Source organism: Mastomys coucha, unplaced genomic scaffold, assembly GCF_008632895.1.
Source record: "Mastomys coucha isolate ucsf_1 unplaced genomic scaffold, UCSF_Mcou_1 pScaffold12, whole genome shotgun sequence".
Classification (NCBI taxonomy): domain Eukaryota; kingdom Metazoa; phylum Chordata; class Mammalia; order Rodentia; family Muridae; genus Mastomys; species Mastomys coucha.
Window position 1 is genome coordinate 60267888 of NW_022196894.1, and position 12140 is coordinate 60280027.

At 36.4% G+C, this 12140-nt stretch overlaps 1 protein-coding gene across 2 annotated transcripts in view; it reads left to right on the top strand.

Annotated features, from left to right (window-relative positions):
• The window catches only part of Pros1 (protein S), a 69110-nt gene that overhangs the window by 40005 nt on the left and 16965 nt on the right, over nucleotides 1–12140 (top strand). For both annotated transcript variants that reach the window (XM_031364207.1, XM_031364206.1), the window contains 3 exons: nucleotides 2712–2837; nucleotides 6681–6802; nucleotides 8992–9107. In XM_031364207.1, coding sequence (XP_031220067.1) covers nucleotides 2712–2837; nucleotides 6681–6802; nucleotides 8992–9107 — 364 coding nt within the window. The remainder of the gene's footprint in view (nucleotides 1–2711; nucleotides 2838–6680; nucleotides 6803–8991; nucleotides 9108–12140) is intronic.

The following is a 12140-nucleotide window of genomic DNA, read 5'->3' on the forward strand; positions in this document are numbered from 1 at the left end:
TTTTGAGACAGGGTTTTTCTGTATAGCCCCGGCTGTCTTGGACTCACCCTGTAGACCAAGCTGGCTTCAAACTCAGAAGTCTGCCTGCCTCTGCCTCCCAAATGCTGGGATTAAAGGCATGCACTACCACTGCCTGGCTGACATTTTCTTTATTTACATTTAAAAACCCTATTCCCTCTCCTTCCCCCTGCTCACCAACCCACCCTCTCCTGCTTCCTGGCTCTGGCATTCCCATACACTGGGGCATAGAACCTTCACAGGACTAAGTCGGTCCCATTGATGACCGACTAGTCCATCCTCTGCTACATATGCTGCTGGAGCCATGAGTCCCACCATGTGTACTCTTCGGTTGGTGGTTTAGTTCCTGGGAGCTCCAAGGATCTGTTTTGTTGTTGTTGTTGTTGTTTTGGGCTTTTTTTTTTTGTTGTTGTTCTCTTTACATCTAACTCTTCCACCATTGCTCTTAACTCTTTTTTCTTTGGATTTAAATAATCTGTCAGGTTAGCTTTTTTGTATGTAGCTAGTATATTTCTTTTGGCTTTCTCTATGAATCTTCGTCTCCCAAAGTTTTCCATTTTCCTCCTTGCACATTCTGCATCATTGGACTGCTTGAATTACTGTAAGATGTCTACAAACATGCATGCTGGGTGAATGTGTAGCTCAAGGCAGAATTCTGATCTGGCTATGAAATCTTTCTATGAAGCAGAAACCCTTAAAGATTTCTTTCTTCCTCCTTTCTTTAGTTAAGAGGTTAAAAATCCAGTAGATTATGTGTGAAGTTTCATTGTGTAAGCTTTTACTTTTGTCTTAGAAAATCCCCCCTCTGAATTCATATTTAAGGATCTTTCCATTGGCATGGTAGTATTCAGTATTGTATAGTTCACGACAGTGTAATTTAAAGTGCTATGGAATGAAGCTGAAATGACATGCATTTACTAAAAGTCTCTTCCAAGCCATTATCCAATTTGGGACTGTACAACTCTCTTGTCTATTTAAAGGTTTTAGTTTGGCTATTACAGGAGGGGCATCATTAGAAAAGCAGTTACAGAAAGCCATTATAATTCAAGGTACCACATACATTATATAGATAGTACCCATTTCTACTTGGATATCCTTTAATATTCTTACTTTAATAATATCCTTATTCAAAATTTGTGAATTTTTCATATCCACATTGACCTAATGCATACATGTAAAATTATTAAAAGTAAGTTTTTGGTTTGTTTGTTTGTTTGCTGGGAATACAGTTCATTGGTAGAGTGCATGCTTGGCATGTAGAACCCTGGGTGCATTTCTCAGTGCTACCAAACAACCAACAGAATGTTTCTGCAGATCAGAACTTATGCAGTTAGCTCTTTCTTTACATAGTGATGTTTGTGAGATACGCAGTAGAAAACAGAATTTACATAAAAATATGTAGAAAACTATAAAGTAGGACCTTGGCCGTGTGTGGAAAGACATGAAATCAGGATGGCAGTTATTGACTAAATATGAAAGTCTAAAGTCTTAGCAGACATTAGGTGTGGATACAGAGTCACCATGTCAATGTTCTGCACCTAATCCTTATGCGCTATGCATTTCCCTACAAATCTGCCGAAAGCCAAGTAATCTAAGTAATGAGTTTTTGTTTTCTTCTAAACATATGGACTTTTAAAAAGCTTTATGATCCTTAACTTTTCTCTAATTAACTGAGGATTCATGTTAAGTTTTACAGAGTATTAGAGATTATAAGTATTAGGTGGTTTCCCTAATTAGTAATTTTTACAAAATTCTTGTATAATTCCTTCCACGTTTAGAATATTGGCACTGACATATTTAGAATGTAGAAACATTTCTTCACTACAGGGATTAATTTTATTTTTGGGGAGTGAGTTATTTGTAACAGAGCAATGTCTACATTTTCACATGTTCATATGTGCAGATAAACATGGCAATTTTCAAAGTTGGAAATGTATTTACTGTTGGACTTTGTCTGTCTCCATTGACCTATATGAACAAAGCTGAGGAATAACTGCATCTATGTAGAGCTGTCTCTCATTTGTTTTTGTTTGCGTGGAATTGCTACCTTCTGTCCCCTTGCAATTTGTCTTTTGTTTCCCACTATACTGTATGACCAATGCTTCTGAAACTTCCAGAATATTCAAAGCTACTAAAGGAGACTGGAACAAGTGATGCTTTAGACATGCTTTTAGACATTATTTAGTTCCACCTGAAATATTAATTATTGATTACTATAGGCAAGACAGGTAAAAACATGAGGTATTTGTCTACTTCCAAGTAAAAAGATAAAACAGATAAGTCAACATTTGTTAGATATTTGTAGTGAGGCATTAAATGAATCTACATTTACAACCAATTTCATAAATTTAAATACAGATTATTAAGAAGTATAAATATAAATTTAGAAGTATATTTAAAGAATATTAAGAATATAATGGAGTCTCTTCTTTCATGTGTTTTTATACTTCTCCTTAGGAGATAAGAAAATCTCTAAATAAATAAAAAATTCTTTTTGATCCATTCCTATAAATGAACATCAGGCAAATTCCCCATGAATTCATGCAAAAGTCATAGTTAGGGAACTAAAATGTGGTGATAAATTTATTATTTTGCTGTTCTAAGACTGTTGATATAAATATCAAATATGATTCAAAATCAAATAAGTGTTTATTTGATGTCAGAAAATGTTAACATATTGATTTTATTCGTAGATGTGGATGAATGCTCTGTAAAGCCGAATGTCTGTGGCACAGCCGTGTGTAAGAACATTCCAGGAGACTTCGAATGTGAATGTCCTGAAGGCTACCGATATGATCCCTCATCAAAATCTTGTAAAGGTATAATGATGGCGCTGTCACTGTGGTAGAGATGGTGGGTTTGAACCCCTAGTTAATACCAGACAAAGCAGTACTTTTGCTGACCCCTGATGCAGCTTGGTTGATTTCGTGATTGCAGGCTTTCTTATAGAGTAGAACTAGTAAGACTCATGTTTTTTGGGGGGTTTAATATTACTCATCCCATTTAATCCACTAACCTTCATAAATGCTAGAGACTCCCTTGTTTTGCTTTTATAAGCAAAATGAACATATTTTTTTATAGCCTATAGATAACATTAAAAGAAAATTTGAATTTGAAAGGAAAAATCCATATAGACAAGGGGAAATGACACAGCTTTAACTGTGGGACAGAAACCATGAGCCTTCTTAGCACCTTAGGTTTTATTCCATACAGCTTTCAGTCATTTTTCTGTGCATGTATAGGTTATTTTAAAATACAAAATTGGGGCTGGAGAGATGGCTCAAGCAGTTAAGAACACTGCAGAGGCTTTTGCAGAGAATCTGGATTCAGTTCCCAGAGCCCGTGACATATGGCTCCCAACCACCTGTCACTTCAGTTCCAGTGGGTCTGACTCCCTCTTCTGGCCTCCTCCGACATACATGGTGCACGTATATGCACTCAGGTGCACACACATGCATACAAAATAAAGTAAGGTAAATAACAATGAGAACATTGAAGTGAGACATTTATTATTTTGATTGATACGATAAGGGAACTCTAGAAAGCTGAGGATTACTGATCTGCAATGCCAAGACCTATGGTTTGACCAGCCCCTAGTGGATCCCGCTCTGTCTTTGTAAGGTTGCCATAGTGTCAGCATGGATGCCTTGGGTAGCTTAAATGCAGTATGTCTGCTTTTGCTTTAAATTGTTTATGAATCATCTCACATATTCCTTTAAATGTTTTAAAATTTCAGATCAAATTAACATCATGTCTAAAACTAGTCACCGCAATGATAATAGAAAACACTGTATGCTTGTAATGATTTTAAAGTGGGGAGCTCAGTGACACTAATCAATCACCATGCCTCTGCAGCCTCCATGTGACACTTATCTGTTTTCAAAACTTTTTCATCACCCCAAATACAAACTGTGAAGCAGACAACATGAGCTCTCTCTTAATGGCTTTCTTATTTGAGACAATTTATTACTCTACTAAACCTTCCTCTCTTGGAGTTTATATAAACGGATAGTGATTTTATAAAACGCGTTTATTTTCTAATTGTTTATAGAGCTGTTGTGATGTTGATATTTTCCTTGACTCTGTGTCCATACTCATACATTTCTGCTTTCTACTGTTTCTCATGGTAATTTCTGTAGGAAATCTAGGAGTTTTGATTCACTGAAGCTGAGATAAGCAGGGTCCTTGATTACAAAGAGACTTCCTAAATTCAGACGGGCTTAATGAAGGAGTTAGGATGCTAGTTTATATTCACAGAACCTCCACAAGTCAGGTCCATTTCTTGTTAATTAGCCCTAGCCCTAGCCCCAGCCCAGCTCCAGCCCCAGCCCCAGCCCCAGCCCTAGCCCTAAACAAAGATGACCACATGGACCACTGGGAAGTTAAGTTTTAGAAGGGAATTTGTGATGAGCTCATAGGTAGTGTTTAAGAAGATGCAAATGAGCAGAGCTTCTGTGGGCTAGCAGCCACTCCAGACTGAGTTGCTTGTTTAGGGGCTTACCGGAGGACTTCTGGCAGAAACTGGGGAGGAATGGGAGGATTGGTCCAGTGACCTGCCTCAATGTCTACTTCAGGTATCAATCAGCAAAGGTACAGTTTAGGTTCCACCCTCAGATATAGCTTCTAGGCAGCTGTGTAAAAGGAGAGGCAAGATAACAGAAAATCAGACTGGAAACCAAATCTCCCAAACACTCATGGCATTTCTGGCGCCTCCAAGGATGACAAGATCATGAAAATTTCCAGAGTCTGGACAAGGATAAGGATCAAAGTCTTGGTCCCTAAACTGCCCGAGCAGCTTCTGTTACCTACTCCCATCCTTGGGAAATGCCCGATGGGGCGTTTTAATCACCTAGGTTGTACTTTCATTTGCTAAAGGGCAGATTTTTAAATGTTTTATAAATGAGTACAAATATATCTTATTTTAATATCATATCATATAATTTTAATGCATTTAAAGTATGATTAACTCTGGAAATGTATCGTAAAGTATTTAAAAGAGCATATATTACATGATAGCACTAAGAATTTCATAAATTTATAATAGGGTATATCAAATGTAATTGCAAGGGCTTTCTATATCCCTGGAATAGTCTTAAGCTTAGACATGTTATTGCAAAGTGGAGAGTTGAGGACAGATCAGTTAAAATATTTCAAATTATGGAAAGCAATAGCACAGTTAACTTTGAAAAACATTAACGACATTAATATATGTCATTAAATTTTTGGCCACAAGTTCTTAATATCATCCAATATGATCATGACAAATATTCATTATTTATGTTCATACTCTTCAGTGGAAACAAAATGATAAGTCAAATATCCACACTCTCTCCACTTAGAAATACCAACTGGTAATGCATGATTAAATCAACACATATTAATATGTGATATGAACTGAGTTGATGAGAGTGAAATATATATATACTCTAAAACATAAAACATAAGATATTAATTTGTCGTGAGATGAAGGACTTCTGAGAGAGATAGAGGTGGTTTTGTCCAAGTATCTCCGGAATGAAGGGAAAGGCTGGTTAAGAGATTATGATCACCAGGGGAGAGGAAATGAACTCATGAGACCCATGCATTGATTGGTTATATAGAAGGACACTGAACCTGAAAGTCAGAGGTCAATGGCAAAGGTCATGAGAATGACCAGATAGCAAATGACTGGGTAGAGAATTCCGTCTACGTATGTATAGTGGATAGCCCTATGGATCTGAATCATTAGAAAGAAGCTACAACTACAAAGGGTGATAGATTGGTTAAAACTGAAAGGACTATGAAGTGTTCTAATTGTTGCAGGTCCAGAGACTAACTACAATTTACCTTGGGGTCAGTTCTTTAAATAACCACCTCTGTGTTAGACTAAATATCCAGTGACTAAGAGATAAACACTCTTGGGAATTTATTAACTTTACAAAACTCTAGTTTTTGACAAACAAAAAAAATAAAATCTGATGCTTATCCACTTTGCTTTAGCACCTTAATGTTTTCACTAGTGTATTTAACAAGTATCTTGACTTATATGTTTCTATGTTCTTTTACTATAAAAATTTCATAAAATTGCTTCCATGTTGGAACTTGAGATTTATGCTCATATCAGTATCTGTCCTGGGTCACTATTATTTCTGTTTAATTAGGAAATAAACCATCATTTATCTCTTTTGAAAAAAAAAACAATATGGCCAGTATTAACTGCTGCCTTATTATTATTAGGAAGAGTCTGATGTTTTTTATATTGTCAGTTTATCTACTGATTTAACTTTCAGTCCATTAAGGTCAGCTTTCCCTCCCTTCACTATGTCTCCTTCTGTGTCTTCATCCTTATCCTCCCGATTTGTTTTCTTTTACAGTTATTCCTTATCTTCAAAACAAAGAATTGGGAGATGATTTTTAATGAAATTCTTACAATCACAAATGACAGTGGAAACCCTAAGTTGAAAATCGGAAAATTATCCCAATTACTACACTATTATTAATTATTGAAAATGATAAAAAATGTTTGGAATATATTCATAAAAATGCCGCTTGGAGCTCCAAGAAATTTCTGGTCAAATGTTTAGATATGCTGTCATGGCTATTCTGTTTTCTAAGGAGCTGCACCTATATCTATTAGATCGAACATTTAGAAGCTATGAAGGGTTCTTCTCTTTTCATCTCAGATATCGATGAGTGCTCTGAGAACGTATGTGCTCAACTGTGTGTCAATTTCCCTGGAGGCTACAATTGTTACTGTGATGGAAAGAAAGGATTCAAACTTGCCCAAGATCAGAAGAGCTGTGAGGTAAACCTTCAAAATCCAAAACTTCTTACCAAGCTGCGGGTGGTGGTGCACACTTTGAATCCTAGCACCTGGGAGACAGAGGCAGGAGGAACTCTGAGGTTAACCTGGTCTACAGATTGAGTTCCAGGTCAGCCAAGGCTACACAGAGAAGTGAGAAGAAAACAATCCTAAACTTCAGCCCTGTTTTCAGAAATGAGAGATCCAGGTGTTACCAGGATCCCTGGTTGTCACTTAATGATCTTCATTGAAAAAAATTCAGCTGAAGTATAGAGTACAATGTGGAATTAGGTGAGTTCATTGTAGAAGAGGGAAACATACTCACAGAGGGTAAGAGCGGTAAGTAGCCAGAGAAAACATTGCAGAGCCGATGGCTCTCAAGGGCTAAGCATGAAGAACACTCTCACAAGGTGAGAGTGGACAATTGCTAGACAGTACATTGCGCCCTTATGTAGTTTAGTCTTCTTCTTCCTCCTCCTCTTCCTTCTCTTCTTCCGTACCTTTTTAGAGACATATAAAATCTCTAGAACAGACAGCTCTCCTGAGTGCCATTTTCATGTCCACATGATTGACAGGCCTGTCTGATTGACTCTCACTTGAGAAGGCAATGGTATGCCTTTGCTCTTTGTCAGAAAGCCAGATAATTATCCATTATGAAGTGTTAGGGGCCTGGAATCCTACCACTTACACTTTAGATAGTTATCAAGTAATGACCTCTGTGCATCTCAGTGTGGCATGTCTCCTCCCAGTCCCAGAGATAGGACCCAGATCTCATTTCTCTGACCGTTAATTAAAGTCTGGCAATTGGACTCTTTGGTTTTAGAAGGGACTAATTATAAAGAAGGTGTCCGTCTTCAGTGTTCTCTAGTTCCACTAAAAGAATATGACATAAAAATTAGTGAGAATATTTTATGATGTATCACATTCTGGCTAGTGTGCCCATTGCTTGTCTGTGTTCATAAGTGTTCACAAACTGGTGGAAACAAACTTGTAGCAAGAAGATTTAGTGACAATAAATGTATCACAATTAAGAGACCAGCCGAGTTCACCAGAGTGTCTCAAACGTTTCAACACTCACATTTAATGTATAATTGACCCAAGAAATCAATTGACAGGGAGTTTTAATTTTTCCCTTATTGAATAAGTAAGTCAACATTTGACCCCCTTCGCCTCCCCCGTTTTTATTTCTTTTTGAAATAATAAGGCACACATGCTAGTGATTCTTTCTATTCTTCTATTTTAAAACATGTAAATGTAAAATTAAAATGATTATGAAGCAGACTGTTTAAAATACCTAAATAATGATTTCACTGTGCATAACTATAACCAACTATAACTATATGTATATATACACATATGTGCATGCACACATACACATACATATGCATACAACTAATATGAGTCACTATGTGCTTAGAAAAAACAATTAAAAAAATCACACTAGCCATGTGAGGAAAGATTGAGAAAGATCAGAAGGTTCATGGATGTAAGTAGTAATTCTGGGGCAACTCAAAAGGCCATGTGGTACGATTTATTTTATATAGCTTAATCTCTTATTATTTCCGTATGTCCTGTAGAACATACCACTATTCACATTGGAATGAGTATGAATTCCCCAGGGGAGGGCTCTATTTAATAACTATGCAGAATTAGTTGTAAAAGCCCTTCTTTGTAGCCAAAATCTCATCTCTTGGTAACTTTCTACTTAAATATTCCTGTTGAGCTTTAAGAAACAAATACTTGATAAAAGATCACATGACTTCAAGTAATTTTCATGTAAATTTCTTAGAGAATGAGATGCTAACTTAGTTTTATTCCCTCCTGGGATGTCATTATTCTCTTGAGTATCTAGAGAGCACATTTTCCTTCACAATAGTTTTTAATAACCAAATGTATAATTTGTAGATATAATTAATGCAAGGCATTGTACAGTTTATTGAAGATGTACTTGCTGGAACTTGATGAAAAGGTTTGTGTTTAGCACTGAAGCGTGTGAAAGAAATAATAAAGATAATCGAAAGCCACACACATGTATTTTTGAAGGCTTTGTGCAGGAGTTTTACAAAGAAATGGAAGATGGTCATTGTTGTTTGCAAAGACATTCTATTGTTCGTGAATTTCAGAGGCTATTTCGGGCACTAAGAAGAGAAGACAAACAGCACACGTTAATCCATACCTTTTGCTTTCTCTAGGGAATTCCAGTGTGCCTTTCCTTGGACCTTGACAAAAATTATGAATTATTATACTTGGCCGAGCAGTTTGCAGGGGTTGTCTTATATCTGAAATTTCGATTGCCAGATATCACCAGGTGAGAAAATCAATGCCAGTGGGAATTCCTACATGTTAAACAGTCAAGTATAAAAGAAAGGCAGAAGACAGAGAGAGCTGTAGATTTGTTATGAATGTGATAACTTAGGCATATTGCCATTTAGATGATCTTTACATGTGTAGCTTTCGCAATAGAGTGTTTTCAAATCTGCCCAGGCTGACTTTGCGAATGCAAACTTATTTTCTCCCACCATTTTCCATTTCCCAGTGGTCACATATTTACTAAGAAGCTGGGAATGGGGTTCTGACCCACTTGGGAAATGTTCATTCTTCTTTTATACATTACAAGTGAAAAATCAGTGTATGGGTGGAGTATCATTACATTCAAAAGTAATAGGAAACATTAACAAGATGGCTTGGACAATAATAGATAAGAGAAATAGTTACTTAGCTTAGCCATTTGAATGCCTCAGCTTTTGTTCTTGTAGTTAGATTGACATTAGGGAGAGTGTTTTTGTGTGTGTTTCTCAGTCATGATTCTACCATGTCAAATGTGTATATGTTAGCTTCTCAATGCATACATGTTCAATCTAGAAGCAATAAATTAGAATTTTGTTGTTATAAAGAGAGGAGAAAATTATTTAAAGTTGAGTTTAGAGCTTACATTCCAAAGTATACTAATTATATAATCATGCATGTTGAAGTTTCATTAAACATCGATTGCCCACTAATTAATTTAACTGAATGTGTAGAAGTCTTACATGAACAAGTATTAAAATTTATTCTAAGATTCACTTAAGTGGGTGTTTCTTGGACATTTCATTTTCTTAAATATTTGGCTTCACCACAATCGTTTCCAAATAAATATTATTTTTAGTGATTAAGATTATTGGAAATCCTACTTAGCTATAAGAACAGGAGAGAAAGGGAGAAAACTGTTAAAATATATCTGTATTTACATTGAGATTATTTATTTCTTTATGACAACTCATTCTGACTTGATATCTAACATTGGATCAGAATTAGGAAAACAATTTTTCCTTAGTTTCTTCATTGATTTATTTACTTTGCACTTTCATAAGTGTAATATCTTTCATACATTACAAATTAAAGGCACAGCTTGATGAATATTTATAAACTTGCTTTAAACAAATCTCTTCACCTCTGTTTTCCATAACCAACTGCTTCCTCTTGCCCTGCCAAATGTTGACAAATTCTGCCTTTTTTCAACTCTACAATACTTTTGAAACAGAATAAATCGATCCCCAATGTAATGAGTCAGGATGTGATGATGTATTCCAGAAAGAACATATGCAGAGCATGACTCTTCGAAATACCATTTAGCTTTATTGTTCAAAGAAAAGGAAATTATCTCCATAATAGGATCAACTTCTGGAAGATCGTGACCAAACACAGATTTAATTTTTGGCAAGATAGTTCATTTTCAGCATCAGCCAAATGCTCAGATAATTGTGAGGAAGGACAGAAGTCCTTATGCCAGAGGAAATAGTTCTTTTTTTTTTTTTTTAAATATAAACAAGCCAGTGCATTCTTGTTACAGTGTTATGCATCCAACACAGTTCACATTCTATCTCTTTCAGATATTTTCTTGGAAATCCAACTATGGGGATATTTGTTCTGCCTTCTTTTATTTGTTTCCTTTGAGGAAGGTCTGTCCTCATTACAAATATTGCCTTTGTGACTATTGATACATGATGGTGGAATATGTATTTTTTTGTTGACTTGCTATGAACAATGAGAAGTCCTGAGTCTTTAACTCAAATTCTTTTACTTAGTTTGCATAACAAATAATTGTACAACTATTTTTCCTATTTGTCTTTGTTTTAAAAACATCTTTATTAGCTAGTGCCTTGAGGATCTTCATGCTGATTCTGAAGAACACATTCTAGGGCCAGGCAGGCAGTCAACACACAGGATCCTTAAGATTTTTCTTCGCTGTAATAGCTGTACTGGACACATGCCCAGAGTCTTGATAATAGCAAGCATTATTAGAGTACACTGTCCCTGAACAACTAGCTCGGCTGTATTTCTTAAACTTAATTCTTATGCATCCTACCTCAGTGATTTATGCTATTACAACATTTGGAAAGCTTTGGAAAGCTTTTCTCTTTTTCTTTCTTCCTTTCTGCCTTCCTTTTTCCTCTTTCCCTTCTTCAATTCCTTTCTTGTCCTTTTTAAAAAAAATGATTTATTTATTATTATGACTAAGTACACTGTAGCTGTCTTCAGACACACCAGAGAGGGCGTCAGATCTCATTATAGGTGGTTGTGAGGCCATGATGTGGTTGGTGGGACTTGAACTCAGGACCTTAGGTAGAGCAGTCAGTGCTCTTACCCGCTGAGTCAACTCCCTGCCTTTTCTTTCTCTCTCTCTCTCTCTTTTTTTTTTTTTTGGTTTTTAGAGACAGGGTTTCTCTGTGTAGCCCTGGCTGTCCTAGAACTCACTCTGTAGACCAGGCTGGCCTCGAACTCAGAAATCCACCTGCCTCTGCCTCCCAAGTGCTGGGATTAAAGGCGTGCACCACCACGCCCGGTCCTTCCTGTCTTTTCTGTGAAACTTTCTAAGCACCTGAAAGGAGGGGGCAGATTTTCCTCTCAGGAAATCTTTTTAATCTCAGGGAATCTTTTTAATGATTACGGAAGGGTTACTTATATTTTTAATAATCTAAAAGCTATCTTATGGAGCCCTGTGAGTGATTCTTGTCTGACATACATGAAATCATAGGGACCATATGATTTTTTACTAGATAAACCAAGATTGTCATTGTATTGTCTTTCACTGGCAGTCATTTTCCTCAATGTGGCTAAGCCCTTACTTAGCTCTTCTAGTTTCTTTTTGACACCACTACATATTCCTACCCTCCTCTTCCTCATGAACTCATGACCCTTTTTGTTTCTGGAAATCTTACTCCACACAGCAACATACTTCTTAGAAGGAACAAAGGTACAGAGCATTCCAATCATGCCTCTCACACACTTGATGTGTTACGTAAACTAACAGGGTGCCTACAAAGGATTTCTGTGGTCAAGGCTTTTTTGTTTTTTTTTTTTT